The following is a 16,813-nucleotide window of genomic DNA, read 5'->3' as shown; positions in this document are numbered from 1 at the left end:
AAAAATACAAATTTTCTCTGTAATATTATTTCCATTTTTCCTTTCAAACACACTATTAAAAGAAGAAAATTAAGTAGTGAAAGCCCAACCGATTGAATTTGTCTTTACTCGGTTCAAAAACAACAGTTGCGCGACAAAGAATGATCCATGGGTCGTTATTCACCACTAATAAAGTCGTGTTAAATACCTAAAGCTACATAAACCCCATTTCTATTTCGTGGATGTTGTCTACACCAATCAACACCAAGTTATAAAGTCGTGTTAAATAAAATCACTCCGTGTGCGTGAGGAGATCAATTTATTTCTTACAGAGTAGACTTTGGCAATATACTATAAATTAGTGCGTCTTCTTGAACGAAATGCCAAACATAAGTTCATTTTGGTTCGAAACTCCATGTAACTACCCAACTTTATTATATAATCCATGTGGCAAGCAAGCTGCAATGTAGTATGATCTATTCTCCAACTAAGGAATATATTTGAATTAATTTACATACATTCTATTCTTTAAAGTACGCCCTGTACTTGGTGGGATTCAGCTCTATTCTGACAGGTAGAACCTAGAAGAGGGGAGATTTATAACACGATAGCTTGAGGATGACATTCACTAACCTCCATCTTTAACGACTTCCAAGCACTTGCACACCTTTCCCACTTTGCCTGCATGTGAGCCAGAAAAGCCTCTGCCCATTGTTCATTACTCCCTCTCATGCTTAGATCGTAAGGCACTGAAAAACTGTTCAAAAGTGTGTTTAAAATGTCAGTAATCTGCTGATTGACTGCATAACATTCATATGACTTTAAATTTCATCCATTATCTGTGTAATTTTTCACACTAACAGTATACAATATAACGACCACGAAGAAGATGATGATCAAAACTAAACGTGGAGTTGAGTGGTGATTTAATTTAACATTACCAAATGCATAACTGAGTGAAAAATTTAAAGTAGATTTAGAGCAATCGCATTGTCTTACACAATTACCAAAGATTTAGCTTGGCCCAAGTCACAATATGCTTTCAGTGGATTTCATATCCATACACTACAACTAAAGTCCACCCATATGGAGTTCAATTTGTCAATTAAGCAACACCTCTAGTTCAATTGCCAAAGGTTATAACTGTCTAAGTGACTACGATATTCACAAATCCAAAAATGCAGTATTTACCTTAACAGCTCTTCAGCTTGAGTCCCTTTCTTGAGAGTACTGTTCCTGCAAGAACCCAAATTTCAATGTACTCAAAATGTGAGAAATTTTTTAACAAGAAAAACAAATGAAAGATTGCCACCTTTAGTTAATCCAATATACCAGTTGGCAAGTTAATGATATCATTCCAAATCCCAAATAGTTTGAACTTTGAATAGCAGGCATAAACCATCGAAAAGAGTGGATATCACATTAATTTTGTTATCTCTTTTTCCCTCCTTTCTTGGTCTTATTTATTCTTTTTCCTACTCTTGCGAACATAAATTTCAACACGCTATGTTCTGGAGAATTTAAAATAATTTCTACATCAACATATAATGGAAGTTTCATAATGTAGAGCATGGACAAATAAATGGCTAGGAAAACAAACCTGCAGACAAACACTTGAAAAATATGAAGATATTTGGTCGAAAGATGATAAATGGCATCAGAAATATGGTCCTTGCCAAAGAGATACACCACCGGGTAGCCTAGAAGCCATCTGAAGCAAACAAAACATAGTAAACTGAGATAGTCCCATCACAACTTACATACTTAATAAGAAATAAGAAAAAAAAAAATAGCTATGTAGAAACTAGTTTTAATGAGTGACTGAGTGTATCAGCATGACATACTAATGTGCAGTTGTCCAGAACGTGTGACAGTATTAACTTACTAGTTTTAATTGACATTCATTCAGTACTTGAAAGAATCTCCAGCAGAAAAAAAGTATAAGCTGTAACAAACTAATTCTACTAACTCATTGGTTGAAAGGGGATTAGGATTACCCATTCAAGGTTGGCACAGTGATGTCAGTGTTGTCCATGCAGTTACTGAGATCAATGCAGTGAGCAGAAGGAGAGGAAGAGCTCTGGCACGCGGCGTTGGCGTTGGCGTTGGCTTTAGGATCATCCGCAGATTTAGGTTCCTCGGGTGAGAATACTGTCAAAAACAACCTCTGAATGGATACTAGCTGCATTGCTAATTGGCTTTCCTCAATTTGTGTTATCATCTGAGCACAACACAAAACACATGAAGATGATGTAGAAAATAGAAGAGACATAATAAGGGAGAAAGTGTTGGGAAAAAGACCTTAGGGGGTTGATGTTCAAGGTCAACAAAGAGCAACGGATGTTGTTGAGAGTTGAAGCTTGATCTGACAAAGTGCGCAATTTCGGTTATGTGTATTAAGTAAATCATGTCTTGTATAACCATAACTCGTATGTGCTCGAAAATAGAGGGGGAATCCCTTAGTGCGAGTTGGAGGAGGGAAGAGAGGTGGTGCTGGAGCTGAGGCATGATTCCACCGTAGTCTACCATTACAACCGCTCTCATTCTTGTAATGAGAGCGAGAACATCTGAGGACACACCAAGAAATGAATGAATGATAGAAGAAGGATAAGAAGAAATTGAGAGAGAGAGAGAGAGAGAGAGAAGTAACCTAATTGTAAGCGACGCTTGGAAGAAGGTTTGAGGCGCCAATTGATATTCGCTAAACACGAATCCAACACCTTCATACCTTGGTCTAACTCTGACGCTGCTTCCATATCCTTCTTTCTCCTCTCCGCTTTCACTTCTTCTGTGTCTATCGGTTGGGTTCAGTGCAGCAGCATAGCACCCTCTGCTGCTTCTGCTTCTGTCCGTTACTGCAACACTGTTTCATGTTTGGGCCCGCCCAGCCAGATCAGGCCCATAATGTCCCATATTAATTCAATTTGATTTCTTAACAAAATCAAGGATTTGCTTATTACTTTTTTTTTATATTAATTATTTTGTAGTTAATTAATACAATATATTCTCCACTAAGATTATTTTCCCCTATCTTGTAAAGACAGAAGAAAATGACTCACTAGAGTTGACGTGTCCAGGCCAATAAAAATAGAGACGAATTGTTTAATTAGATGAAAAGAGTGAGACGATGAATTTTAATAATTTTACGAGTAAAAAATATAATATGATTTATTAATAAATTTAATGTTATCATCTAATTTAATTATCTATCTTAATTAATTCTTGTGAATTGGTTGAATGAATTTTACATAGAGACATAGAGGTAGTATTTTTGTATAAAAATGTACGTTGAGTTTTCTTAGAGAGAGAAAGGGATTGGAGGATCTTTTTGGATCGAACCCCAAGCCCATATATTAATTAGGTTGGTGATTAGTCTTCACTCTTGGCCGAAAGAAAGTCTTCTTGGCTAAATGTGTCATATATTGGATTGGATTTGGATATTTCAAACTTAGATTAGTTCTTGGATTAGGCCAATAGTAATCTTCTGGCATGCCATTTTTCCATTTCACTCTCAATGAGTAATTGCAAAATAATTTATCTTGGTATCGAAAAAAACTATATTTGGTTCAACAAATAACAATTTTGAAATCAGGTCAAAATTAAAATGAATATATATACATTTTGCTCACAAAATTTATTTTCCTATTTGCATATAATTACGATGCTCAGCTGAGCCTATTAACACTCGACTTTGTTATTGTTGCTTGTGTTCTAGACATCATTTCCTAAGGAGTAAGGTGTAACCAAAAAGCATAGAAGCAGTGATTATTCGACCAATGTCATACGTTGTGCTGGCCAACACATTCTGTAGATGGTCTTTGTCCCCCGTGGCAGAGAATAACATTTGCTGGGCACTTGAGACAATTATTTGCAAGGTTACCTCTAACATTTGTTCAATGACTAATTTCCGATGGAAGGTTTCCCAAAAGAAAGTTGTAATCCAAGTACAATCTTCTCCATGATGTCTGCACTTTCGTTCCATATTCCAATGGAATGGGACCAGAGAATTGATTGTTAGCTAAATTGATAGTAGTCAAGTTCACAAAAGTTACCAAATTCACAGGCAAACGACCCCTCAAATGAACAACATTTAGATGAACAAAGAATAATCGATGACCTCCAATACTGTGAAGCGGTTGAAAGAAACATTTAGATGAACAACATTTCTTAAGGAAAGAACATCACCACTGATGGCACCTGAGAGTCTGTTATCACTCACAACTAACCATTTGAGGTGTATGAGTAGTCCCTTAGGGATATTATGGTGAAAATACATGTTTCTCAAACTCACTGGAAGGTTTGGAAGATCCCCATAGAACTGGTTAACACTGAGGTCTAGTGTGTTAAGTTGCCACAACCCTGTGAGGTTTGGAATTCTGCCAGCAAATCCATTGTTTGATAAACTCAAATATGTTAAGCTTCTCAATCCAGTGATGCTAGTGGGGATTAGGCCTGAGAGCCTGTTACCTGACACATCTATATATTGAAGATTTTTGAGTTGAGTGATTCCTTGGGGAATGGCCCCAGTGAAAAAGTTTAGTGACATGGTAAGTCTTGTTAGTTTTCTTAGTTTGGCAATGGTTTCTGGGATTGGACCCCGAAATTTGTTGTTGTTGAGGTTGAGTACTGTTAGCTCTGTGAGGTTCCCTATGGCTGGTGTTAAGAAACCTTCACGACCAATGCCATCGAGATCAACTTCAGTTACTCTACTAGAGGAGTTATCAAGGGGCAAGTTGCACAATATTCCTAGGAATTGTGAGCCTGTGATTTCACATGGATCCACTGTGAAGTCCCAGCTATTGAGATAGGAAGATGGGGTGACTGAGTTGGGATCAATGGCACGTTTTATTTCAAGAAGGGCAAGAGTGTCGTCTTGGAGGGTTGAGGAGTTGGTTTGTGATGGCATGAGACAGAATTATGGTTAAGATGGGATAGAGAGGAAAGAGGATTTTAGTAGGAATTCTTTTATCCATCTTATGAGAGAAAATTGGGTTATTTTCAGTTGTTGTTTGTGGATATGAATTTCCAAATGCTTTTTTTATAAGACCCTCGTGGGATAGGTGACCTGATGGAGAGCAAAGAAGTTGGTCATCCCAATAGAAAAAATGATTTTTCTCAATAACTAAAGCCTCAGACCACGCCAAGAACTTCGCCTACCTAGATACAAAAGCATAAACATAATGCAGCTGTACCTACTGAACTTTGGACACAACTCTTGTAATCTTGCTCCACTTTGATTCTTTTTTTAACAATATCTTTTTACAAAAGTTGTTTTTTGCCAAATTACACTCTAGAGTGAGAAGTTATTTCACTCATAACTATATGATTAAATTCTTCAATTTGAGTTGCAAAAAATAGTAATGAGGATATATCCAGTTTGGTTTCCTCTTTTCATTTCATATGAAATAATATAACGAGAGAAGTAATAGTATTGAAAAGTTTGTCAACCAATGCACCTTGATATATCAATAACGCACATACGCTTAATGATGTGGAAAATGCTAATGGGGCATGAAGATTTTGTTTATAGTACTATGTTGAGATTATCTGATTGCATTGCTATGAGAGATAAATATCATTTTATCATCAATCATATATAATTTTCAGTTGTTCCCTTATTTTTAATCATTTGATGCTAGGGCTCGATCAGAAATCCCCATTAGAGTAAATTCAAAAACATTGTTTGCTTAAATATACATTTTTTTTTCTGATGGAAAGGGACGCTTAAATATACATTCTACCATCATTTTATGTGGTTCCTACTGATATAGGTCTTTTTTTATGTGTTCCTACTGATATAGGTCTAAGATTAAGTTAAATTTTGCCTCAAAAAAAAATATTTAAGTCAAATTTAAAATAAGACGACTTGTCAAGTATTGTAGGAGTTCAGGTTGTTCCAAAGAACTGAATTGTGAAAAGAATGGCACGCTGGTCAAATGGGGATAAACGCTCTTCCAGACATGATGCATACAAACAAAATGGAATTAACCGTCTCAAATTCGAGGGGGATTGGGGAAGATGTGACCGTGGGAGAATCCCCCCTAGTGTATGAAGCATAAGGACAAGGAAAATTTATTCCCCAAAGGCATGGATTCTATGCTATCCAGCAAAAAAACACCTTAAGTACAATACTTAATCAACTCCACACAACTTGTGAAAATTATCGTTCTCATAATAATTGAATATACAACATATCAACATGTCTGAATGGAATAGTTTTTTTGGGAAAATAATATTCTTTTTTGACAATTTACTAATAGAGCTTAAAAAAAACAATTATTTTCCCATAATTAATCTTTTCCAATCATGCATGCACCATCCCATATGGCAAGCCACGTACTTAGCCGAGATCGGGCACAGTAAAATACTCATCATCATCATCATCATTTAGGACTTCAATCCTAGGCTTTTTGTGGGACATGTAGGATTTGGAGGTTTTGTATGAAGCAACACTGCTACTGTTATGAGTTTCGGGAAGCTGAGGTACTTCAGCTGCAGCCAAGGCTTCCTGAGCAAATTGTTCGCCGAAAATACCCACATCTGTAAGCCATTCCAGCTCTCCAAACTGCAGAGATTCCTTCTGAACACAGAAATAAAGAGTTACAAATATTACAAGGCAAGAGGCACATCATAATTAAGTAACTAGTTAACTATTCATAAAGGCCAGGATCAAAATTTCCGTATCATTAGCCCCTCAACAGAATAATGTGCACATATATATTTCAAATTATCAAAAATCAAATAAAACTGAAATCAAGTCGCGGGGTTTAATACATAGTTATTTATTCACCTATTGCTGCCTAACTATTCTGTAAACATAACTAGCCTCTACTACCTTGATGGTTCTTTCATATGAAATTGAATGCTTGATTATGTATATAGGCAGTGTGTCAACATAAGTAACAAAGCACAAGACAATCATTTATACAGAATCAGTTCAAGAAAAGTTATTCAATGTAATTTCTGTCCTTATCAATCTCTTGATCAACAAAGAATCAATGAAAAACTAATTGGATTGATGGATATCATCCAGAAAACAATAACTTACCTAACCAATTTTCTTGAGGCTGAGGTCTTTTGGATAAATCAAATTTTTCACATTTTCCAGCCACATCAAACCCAATTATAATGTTCACATGTTACCATGATTAGTGGCTACAACCATGCTATTGTTCTATATGGAAGTTCAAAGATGTATATAGACAACACATGAAACATGTAATACTATTAACGTCTTTCAGCTATAACACTCTAATTACTTAGTTTTGTTAGTTCATCACGTATATGTATTATGTAACTCTAATCATTATTATGAAATAAAGCTGTCTTACTTTCTCAGGTGATTCAAAGCCTGTTAGTTCCAATAAGTCATCAACAGCCCAAGAGGATGTGAAGCTAGGCACTTGCTGAGGAGGAATTTTCGCAGAAACTTGTTGTGCACTCCTATTAGGAGGCTCCGAGTGACTTTTTTCATTGTCTTTGGTGCAATTAGAACTCGAGGCCACTCGGATACCAGTAGCAAGGAAGCGCTGGTGGTTCGCGGAAAGGCTTCCGGCTGAATGAATTGGTTCATCACAATCCTGACAGAAGAGTGCTCTGTCTTCAACACAAAATATGAATGCTGGCTTGTCCTGTTGGTATATGAAGGAGATAGGAAAGAACAAAATGAGCAATAATTATATGTAACTTATTACAATATCCATCAGTTTCATCAGACAATTTTTTCCCCCATTTCAGGGAAGGTATTAACTCATACACTATACAAGAAATATCCTAATCCAGATCTCATCAGTTAAACTAGCTCAAGATCCCAGTGTCAAGGGTATAATTCAGTCTACAAGTGTCTACGTAATACATTTCACAAGGATGTAGAAAACAGCAAGCAGCATTCTCACCATGCACCAGCAGAAAGTCCATTTAACTATTAATGTCTTTAAGAAACAAAAAAGAATTCTACACTTGATGCTTAAATAGATTCAATTGGCAAACAAAAGGGTTATTGGCAGTCACACACAAAGTTATGGTAACAACTAACAAGCTCAACATAAAAGTAGCACATGAATTAACTCAGATGATTTTTATCATAAAATTAGAAGATACACAAATATAATTGAGGTGCATAATTACTTGGCAAATGTCACATGTGGGAAGCTTGCTTGATAGACATTGAAGAAGAAGTCTTTGGTGCTTGCTTGCAAGCTTGTTTGCAGCATGAACTTCAACGTCACATTTGGCACACAAAGCAGCCTCATCCGCGCAACAAATCACTGTTGCTGGAGCTCTCTCACACACGTCACACTGAATTTTCATGTTAATTCTTCTCTTCCTTCTACAACACCAAAAACTTGGTCTTCTTTTAGCTAACAACTTTTTCACTACAAGAAATATTGGAAATATTAAAGAACCCTTAATCAGACACAGTGGTTTTGTAAAGCCAAAAATGGAGAACGATGGTGCAGAAAGATTAGGACATGGTGTGGAGATGAGAACAAAAAAAGAAGAACATAGTTAACATTGAAGTAGTACTATACTACACAGTTGGTATTTAATGTGGGAAGATACTGTTGAAGACAGAAAAGGAAGTGATTGGATGAGGATTGAGAGCTGGTGGGGTTGCGAAGATAAGGATTTGGATATTACATATCAGTTTCTGTAAGAACAATAAAAACAACACGGATTTGTGGGGTTAACTTGTCAAACATGTGTGTGGCTGTGGAAGCATCAACAAGTACAAACCATGTTTGAGTGGCCACTATATTTTCTAGATATTCTTCTATCACTATATGACAGCTGCCTTATATGTATGTTTTAAAATCGGATACAACTAATTGTTTTGAATAATTGTGAATTTGGATTAATCTCAATTACTATCAATTTATATTAAAATATGTGTTTGGCAATTATTTATCTTAAAAAAAAAGTTTCTTGTAATAATTTAATTTATATTTTCAGTAAGACTAAATACTTTTCTGAACTCTTGCTACAAGTTTATCTTAATAATTCAAATTAACACAATAATGCATGTTTGTTTTCTATTTTAGAGATACTTAAGTTCTGCCATAAAAATGATAATTTTTTTTTGTGTAAAACAATTTAAATCATACACGCACTATATAAAACATGATTAAAAATGATATGAAATCATTCAAATATATTTAGCTTTGTAAATCATTTTACTCTTATTTTATTTGTAGCTTTTCCCCAAATTGGAGATAGCCTAAGTGTAGGACTCAAATTTTTTTCTTTGTTTCCTCTCTTATTTTCATGTGTACTAAAGGAGAGTTTCATTTTTTTTTTTTGTTGTTGAAAAAAGTGCATTCCTTTCTCTATCTTTTTCCATGTGACTTTTCTTTTCTGTTAAACGAAGTGTTGAAGTCATTAAGTTTAACATTAACTTCTGTATTTTGTGCTTAAATAAAAGCATGATGCATTTTTTCATGGTTTTATGGATTAAATAGAAAGATTGTTGATTAACTCATGCTCTTTGACTTTTCCTAATGCAATTAATTATGGTCTATGGAAAACTTATTAAACAAGTTTGGACAGATTTTTTTAAGTACATATTAATGTCACAAATCTAGTAAGCAGAAGTTCAACAATTAGGAAAACGCATGATCCACAGAACTTATTCTAGTTACATGTTGATAATTCTTTGTCCTAATATATAGCAATACGTTCACATACAAGATATATATGTGATTATTATATAATGGATAAAATTTAGATACAATTTCATAGGTGTTATTGGTGTCATTTTCTAATTTAAATTAGAGTTTCATCTTGGTAATCGACAAAACTCCAATTTTCATCAAAGAACAATATACTAAACAACACCTAAAGAACTGTATATATTATTTTTAATCTTTATATAACCTTACTTTTGTTCAACCATGGGATAAAACATCTTAAGGTAACAAGAACCATCGAGTGTGAAGACATTTTGACCCTAAAAACCTTGATGCCAACCCTTCTCTTGGACACCCCACGACGCATGCCCAAAACAACTCCCATTGCTGCTTCATTAACCTCTTTCACTGACTTCTTCAACTTTTCCTTGAAGCTAACATTGTTTTTTCTTTCCAAACTCAAATGGTAACTGTTCAAAAACGCTCTTCTTGCCTCACAAAATTCACGACCACGCCTAGACCACCCTCCATGATCAAGTTGCGGATTGTGTGTTAGTTGGGATGATTGATCATCAGAAGGTGCATTGGGACGTACTTTGGAGTGGCGCATTAGAAAAGGACTAAGAAATGATGAGAACCACATGTGGTGGCCGTGAAGAAACACTGGCCACTACAAAAGGATTTATATAGTCACATATTGGTTTTGATTTCTTAGGTAACCTTAGCTTAGTGGTTAAACCGTAGAGGAAATTAATGTAACCGGGTTGGTAGCTTGGTTGCACCCAAGATTAATTAGCAAAACCTCAAAGTTTGATGCGTACTATAAATTAATTCTTCTTGAAATTGGCACGTTAATTATTCCCGAGAGGTGTTTTTTCTTAGGTAATTTTAACTACCGTTGAAAGGCAATGAATGCACAAACTTGCAGTGCGGTTTTCCATTCACGAACGTGAGTCAAAAGTTGCATGCATGGAGTAGTATTTTTCTGTTCTGATTATATTTCCAAGATTGGAATTTTATTCATCATGTATATTATGGAATATAAAGGGAGCGTGACAAAGATATCCAAGCGTAACACATGCGCTGCCAATTACAATTAGTTGGCTCTAATCAGCAACAAAAGCAATTAGTTTCTCGAAATTCCTTTCGTAGCTTATGATAAATGAATGAATGAATAAGCTGGAATTGTTTAAAACTAGCAGCTAATATTTAGAAATATGCATACAAGTCTTTTATTATGAAGATTAGGTATCGGGAATCGCAAAAAGCAATGGTACATGTGAAAATTCCGTAGTTTTTCCCTTTATCATATATTTTTTTTGTTTTTCAGATAAGAAAAAATATTGCATTTTTAAAAACACAAAATATACTCAGAAAATAACTATTAAGTTTAAAATAAGAATTTAATGTTATCTAATTATAAATTATTATTTAAATTATTTTAAAAGTCAATAAATATTGAATGGTATTGAATGACCATATGAAATTTTTTACATCATCATTGTTATAACCCGATATAAAGGGTTGAGAGCCTAAATCTTGGTTCTCCTTGAAGGTTATGTGTATACTCCACAGATTGAGAATATACTTACAAACACATTCCGATACCCAAAAAAGTGTTGCAAGTAAGAAAAAGAGAGAATTTGATTTTCCTTTACCCCACCACTGTATAGAGCTGAGGTCAACGAAACTAAAATCTTCAAAATAAGGAATCCCAACTTTTTTTAGGCTATCTATTCAAATTAAAATGTTTTTTTAGATATTAAGAACACATCTTTTAACACTTTTTTTTATTATTAGTTAAAATTTATTAAAAAAATAAAATTTGATAGATTTTACATCACATTTAATAATTATCTCCTATAATTTTATATTTTTCAATAAATATTAACTAATATAGATAGTATGTTTGAAAGAGTGCTTTTCTAATACTCTTTTTTTAACAAGTGAACATCAGATTAAATAACCTTGTCATTGATTAAGAAGATTATACAAGTGTGTTCCTAATACATAAAAGAACCACACTAGTAATCTAGCAATATTGCTTATATATAAGTAACCTTGAGACATTAGTCAAGGAATTAAAATTAAAAAAAATAATGCAAAAATTATAAGAGAATATAGAAAAATTATGAATAACATGATTTTATGTATCTCAATAACAATATTTTTTTCTTTTAATTTCTTAACTAATATTATGTTACTGCTTAGAATTTTCCATAATCTAATATTCTTATTTAATCTCACTTTTATCGGGGTAAGTTAGACAATTAATGCAAATAATAAGGAATCCCAAATGAGATAAATACTAAATTGGGAAAATTTTGTGATCATGTCTTAATTATGAATGAGTTCATTGAGATCATTGGATATATTTGTGGGTTACCGCCCATCACATAATTAATTACCTATTTAATTTGTATTAACTAAATCTATTAATTTTTTTTATTGTTAAAATCACTTGGCCGCAAGAGTATTCTAATTTTTTTAATATTACTACTATTAAATACCTAAATTAGTTAATGAGTGTTGCTCTAATTTAATTAGGGATCATGAATTTGATTTTCTAATAATGCAGTCACATTAAAAATTTAAAATAAAAATACACAGGTTCATGAGATTTTCAGAAAAACTATTGAATTGAATAGACTAGTTCTAGACTTCTAGTTATTTCGTTCCATTACAAAATTAGCCACCATTCTTGGCGGTGTTGTGATTTTGGCTTTTGGAAGGGATTTGGGTGAACGTGGAAGCCTTTGCTTCAGCCTTCAAGTGATGTTGAAAATAGCGGTGCCATACTTCCATGTTCCATCTGGTTTTAAATAAAAACGTGGGGCAATGGGCATTCACACATGGACCTAAGTTACATAATGGAAGGACATTACTGAGAATCAAAGAAATGCCAGCAAGTAACAACTTTGGAGTACTTTCTAACACATTCGTTAAGTACACATTCTTTATAACTGTTTGTTGATCTCACTATCTCTCATATAAATTTTAAATCAGTGAAACAAAAATTATGAAATATCACTTCTTATGAAACCAAACACACTTAGTACCAACAAATAATTGGTTTGGGTAATCTTGAGTTTAGTCACTTTAAACAAGATCTTTGTTTGAATCTTATAGATGAAAAAAGTATGAATTGAAGAGATTTCATTAAAAGTGAATGGTTAGATTCCCAATAAAAATTATCGTAAAAAGTGGATACTCACACCAATGGTGACAAAAAAAAAACACTTAATCCAGTTCGGTTTTTCCGGAACAACTTATATACATTAAATTTTGTTCTAATTAATAGCAGTATATCACGGCTCAATTAATTGACGGGTAAACTGACCAAGTGATACACGAAATTTATTCTTCAACACACCCGAAAAATTGTCCGCAATCACATGGCCTTTGTAAGAAATAAAAGATCAGATGATATGCTATGCTCAACTGACCAAGTCCGTGCCAGAAGACCGATTTAGATTCTGTGCAGTAAAGTTCGATGAATGTCCATTTTAGTCGTCAACATTTTTTTTATTTCCCATTTAGAAGCATTTAACCTCATTGAATAATTGTCAAGGAAAATATTCATAATATCCAGCTTAAAAAGTTGAACTAGTTCTAATTGAGATAGCCACAAAAATTTACCCCAAACAAACAAATGTCATGATTTTAATTGACAGACAAAGACTAACTCGTCAACTATAAACATTACTAGAATTTACTTTAAAAGATATATATAATAATCCAGCCAAAAAAAAATGGGGCCACTCTTAAGTTTTCTAACTTTCTTTAGTATTACAAAATACAGCCATAGGCAAGAATTAAGTCATACAACAGATGCTATGAATCCAATCATAAAAAATGGCTAAAAGAATAATGACCTCAAATGGTACCCCTTTCAATTATTCCAGTATATCTGCAAACAAAATCATTGTACAGAAAATACAAAATGATTAAAACATGTAGGAAATATAAGGCCTTTAAGGCCATATGAAGTAAAGGGACAATGTTTATACTTGGGAACAATGTTTTAGGTATATGTCGACTACTTATATGCCTAAGGTCTTTTGTCGTAATGTAGCTTTAGACATAAAGCCACAAATGAAACTAAAAAAGAATAAAAAAGGAAAGAGAGCATGCTGTAATAGTAATTGTAGTTTGACGTGAAAGGCTATGAAGATCAGTTAGAAACACATAGAGAATGGTAAATCAGCCTATGTACATACCGGGTAAGTAATTAGGCTAGTGCTGCATAGAAATATCATAATATTAACAAGGCATTTTTAAACCCAAAATGAAAAACCAAACATAACTACATGTATGTTTATAAATAAGTTCTGAGTAGTTGAGAAACAGAAGTTCTAAACACAGAATATTTCAACAGTGGACTTAAATTTAAAAAGCATCTGTAATCATGTTATCAAAATGGTAATCACAACTATATAAAACTCACCAGTTCGTGATGTCAGTTGGATTATCTTTGTGATCTACATCGTTAGTATGTTCTGAACCAGAAGTAGAGCCATCTTCTAGAGGACCTGAATGAAGAATATGGGAAAAGCCCTGTCCAATTGACTTCCACAATCTAGTAGGTAAAGATGTTTGTGCATTGTCACAACTCACAACAGTTGATAGCTCAATTGTTCTAGCTGAAGCAGGATCAAGGTCAGAAAATCTGAAAGCGCCTAATATTTTTTCTGGAAGCTCTGATTCAGCTTGGCTCTCAATAAGAAAAGCCAAGTCAACAGTCAAAGTTGAAATGTAACCAAATGCCAAATGAACGATTGCACTTGCAACCATGGAAGACCCTATATCAATATCTACTTCTATGAAATTCTCCCCCGTGCAATATTTACAGGAAAGGGCACGCCCAATTATGCAAATAGCCTGCTCTCCAACAGCTTTTCTGACAATCCAAGGACCTTTTACAATGTTGGCAATCAGCTTAAGCCTTGAGTTTCTGAATGCATTGTCACCCTTCAAGAACTTGTCCATTAGCGAATCCTCAAGAACTGACTCTTTGGTTGTAAAATATGCAATGGCACTATAGTTATCCTTGGTTGGGACTTGAAGATTGAAGGCCCACACAAAGGGTTTATCACCTTCTGGAAACTCGTTATCAATGGCCTTCCTAACTCGACTATTTGGATCCTTTAATATCTCCCCAATTTTCACTGAACTTTTAATCCAATCAAAACCGAGAGGTTTGAGCATATAATCACCAGCTGGAACCTTAACCCTTGTTGTAAAATACTCAGGGCCTCTAACCATGAATGCATCACCAGGAGGGGTAGCCCAACCATTTGAACAATTATCTGGTTCAAGAAGTGGGATGGCTCCTTCTGATATTATCCTATCCATCCATTCTGATTCCTTTCTATCACCGACGCTGGCCATAAATGTGTGCTGCTTCCCCAGTAATAACAATATAAGCTTTACAGTAATGAAAAAAATGGAAACAATAATGTAATGTGATTGCAAGATAAACAAGAATGCAGCATGCATAAGTCCTAAGGTCATCCGAACACCAAAATTGTACAATGTACAAGCTTTTCCAAATACAAATAGAAAGGAAGGAAAATCCTTCCTAAAACAGGAGAATGTATTACATGGTCTGAGACTATCATGGTCCAGGACAATCTCCACGTGACACATAACTGAGAATAACAGAATCTCCACGAGACCAGAATCGAAGCTCTTGGTAACATGTCACACAAAGATTAGCCAGGACCACGGACAATTGGTAGTCTGGGACCATGTAATAATTTAAGCTAAAACGGGCAGGATGAAACTAGACACAGACAGATTTGTCATTAGTAAAAGAAAAGGAGATTAGACCGTATAGGCAAATATGAACAACAAAGTAGACTTTAATTGTCAACAGACTGCATTGATGGAACTCCAATAGGGTTTTAAAAATTTAAACTATGATGACGGATTTCCATTGAATATTTGTTCTCATAGGCACACAACAGAACCAGATGAACTGCAATAATTCATTGACTTTTTCTACATATAAACAACCTTTCTGCCATTTAGAAGCCAACTACAGTGCAAAGAGTCTATGACCCATATACATGAAGAAGGAATTATATCATCACCTGATACGATTTTATTTTATTTAAAAAAAATAAAAAATAAAAAGCATAACCTTAAAGTAAGGATAAATCCAAATCGTCAATTATATGATGGTTATATTTGGAAAGAAATTAATTTCAGGAAGCATTTAAACCCTTATGCTTAGGATTAGAGATAAAGAATGGATGGGCAATAGAGAAAATAAAATAAAGTTATACCATGTTGGAGAGAATAAAAACAATTGGCTGATGAAGGAAACGAATAGAAAGAGCATTGTGTAATGAGGAAGGGGCATAACGTTGACGTATGTATCTAGGAAGTGAATTTAGACATCATAAGTAAATAAACATGACATACCAGTGTCTGTCTCTGTACAGAGTGAAGAGAAGAGAGGAAGTAAAAGAAGGGTAAGCAAAGAGCACAATTCTGAGGCTCTGCTATGCAACTGCGACCACTCCTCAACCTCCTTTGGTACGTTGTGTTGAATTAAGGCAAGAGCTGAAATCGAGGATTCTTCTATTTGTCTCTTCGGAGAAATAAATAAAAATGTTTACGTGTTGGTGAACACAAGCACAACCGACAAAGAGGCGTAAAACTCGAACTCCACAATCCACAGCCCCAAACCTTGTGGACTCCTACCTCTTATTATTATTATTATTATTATTATTGGAGCGGCATTAATGTATCAAAATAATTTTAATATACTTTATCTTCAATTTATTTTATTGATTATAACCTACTTTATCAACCAATTATTTTTTGAAAAAACCTTCTAGTAATGTCTTCCTTTTATTCTTTCTTGCATTGCTATCGGTGTAACAATATTTTAGGCCTCACCGTAAGTCTTTTCGAATTTGTTTGGTTTAGATGATGATAATAGAAGAATTTTTTTTTATTAAAGTAAAATGTAAAAATATGGGTCTCATAAAAAGGTTTAAAATTTTTCTCCAATATTATTTATCTCTTCTCTACCAAACACTTCATAACGTGTACGGTGCATTGGTGCGTCTATTTTTGGTTTAAATAAAATTATGATTGTTACTATTGTTTATATAAAAAATATTCTTATTTATATAACTAAAATAAATATATATCAAATAAGAAAAATATTAATAATATATTCTCTAACACATTCT

The 16,813-nt window shown here is 34.0% G+C and overlaps 4 protein-coding genes across 8 annotated transcripts; all 4 read right to left on the bottom strand.

Moving 5' to 3' along the window:
- Window positions 1–391: 391 nt before the first annotated feature.
- On the bottom strand, window positions 392–2,871 carry LOC100793633 (uncharacterized). The gene is made up of 6 exons (XM_003546841.5): window positions 2,630–2,871; window positions 2,281–2,546; window positions 1,977–2,200; window positions 1,580–1,690; window positions 1,171–1,215; window positions 392–736 (listed from the first exon to the last, which is right to left on the bottom strand). The coding sequence occupies exons 1-6, from the start codon at window positions 2,733–2,735 to the stop codon at window positions 577–579; spliced, it is 912 nt and encodes a 303-aa protein (XP_003546889.1). The 5' UTR covers window positions 2,736–2,871; the 3' UTR covers window positions 392–576.
- A 753-nt stretch (window positions 2,872–3,624) lies between these two features.
- On the bottom strand, window positions 3,625–5,914 carry LOC100808677 (receptor-like protein 35). The gene is given in 3 exon segments (XM_014767808.3): window positions 3,625–4,099; window positions 4,102–4,885; window positions 4,887–5,914. Coding segments are annotated over 3 exon segments (1,191 nt in total). The 5' UTR covers window positions 4,953–5,914; the 3' UTR covers window positions 3,625–3,758.
- Window positions 5,915–5,944: 30 nt separating this feature from the next.
- On the bottom strand, window positions 5,945–8,609 carry LOC100797515 (B-Box-type zinc finger protein). 2 transcript variants are annotated; one of them, XM_041009455.1, is made up of 4 exons: window positions 8,107–8,609; window positions 7,311–7,610; window positions 6,276–6,559; window positions 6,051–6,202 (listed from the first exon to the last, which is right to left on the bottom strand). In XM_041009455.1, the coding sequence occupies exons 1-3, from the start codon at window positions 8,287–8,289 to the stop codon at window positions 6,320–6,322; spliced, it is 723 nt and encodes a 240-aa protein (XP_040865389.1). In that variant the 5' UTR covers window positions 8,290–8,609; the 3' UTR covers window positions 6,051–6,202; window positions 6,276–6,319. The 2 variants fall into 2 exon arrangements, with proteins under 2 accessions (NP_001240034.1, XP_040865389.1); NM_001253105.2 differs by having other exon boundaries at window positions 5,945–6,559; window positions 8,107–8,579.
- Window positions 8,610–13,369: 4,760 nt separating this feature from the next.
- On the bottom strand, window positions 13,370–16,308 carry LOC100791517 (protein ENHANCED DISEASE RESISTANCE 2-like). Of its 4 annotated transcripts, none has more exons than XM_041009803.1 (4): window positions 16,035–16,308; window positions 14,053–15,032; window positions 13,826–13,847; window positions 13,370–13,515 (listed from the first exon to the last, which is right to left on the bottom strand). In XM_041009803.1, the coding sequence occupies exons 2-4, from the start codon at window positions 14,994–14,996 to the stop codon at window positions 13,498–13,500; spliced, it is 984 nt and encodes a 327-aa protein (XP_040865737.1). In that variant the 5' UTR covers window positions 14,997–15,032; window positions 16,035–16,308; the 3' UTR covers window positions 13,370–13,497. The 4 variants fall into 4 exon arrangements, with proteins under 4 accessions (XP_040865737.1, XP_040865736.1, XP_006597222.1 ...); XM_041009802.1 differs by having other exon boundaries at window positions 14,053–15,005; window positions 16,035–16,307; XM_006597159.4 differs by lacking the exon at window positions 13,826–13,847 and having other exon boundaries at window positions 16,035–16,306.
- Window positions 16,309–16,813: the final 505 nt, after the last annotated feature.

The sequence above is a fragment of the Glycine max genome, chromosome 15 (genome assembly GCF_000004515.6).
Source record: "Glycine max cultivar Williams 82 chromosome 15, Glycine_max_v4.0, whole genome shotgun sequence".
Taxonomy (NCBI): Eukaryota; Viridiplantae; Streptophyta; class Magnoliopsida; order Fabales; family Fabaceae; genus Glycine; species Glycine max.
The sequence above is the reverse complement of the archived record's forward strand: the minus strand, read 5'-3'. Positions and strand labels throughout refer to the sequence as shown.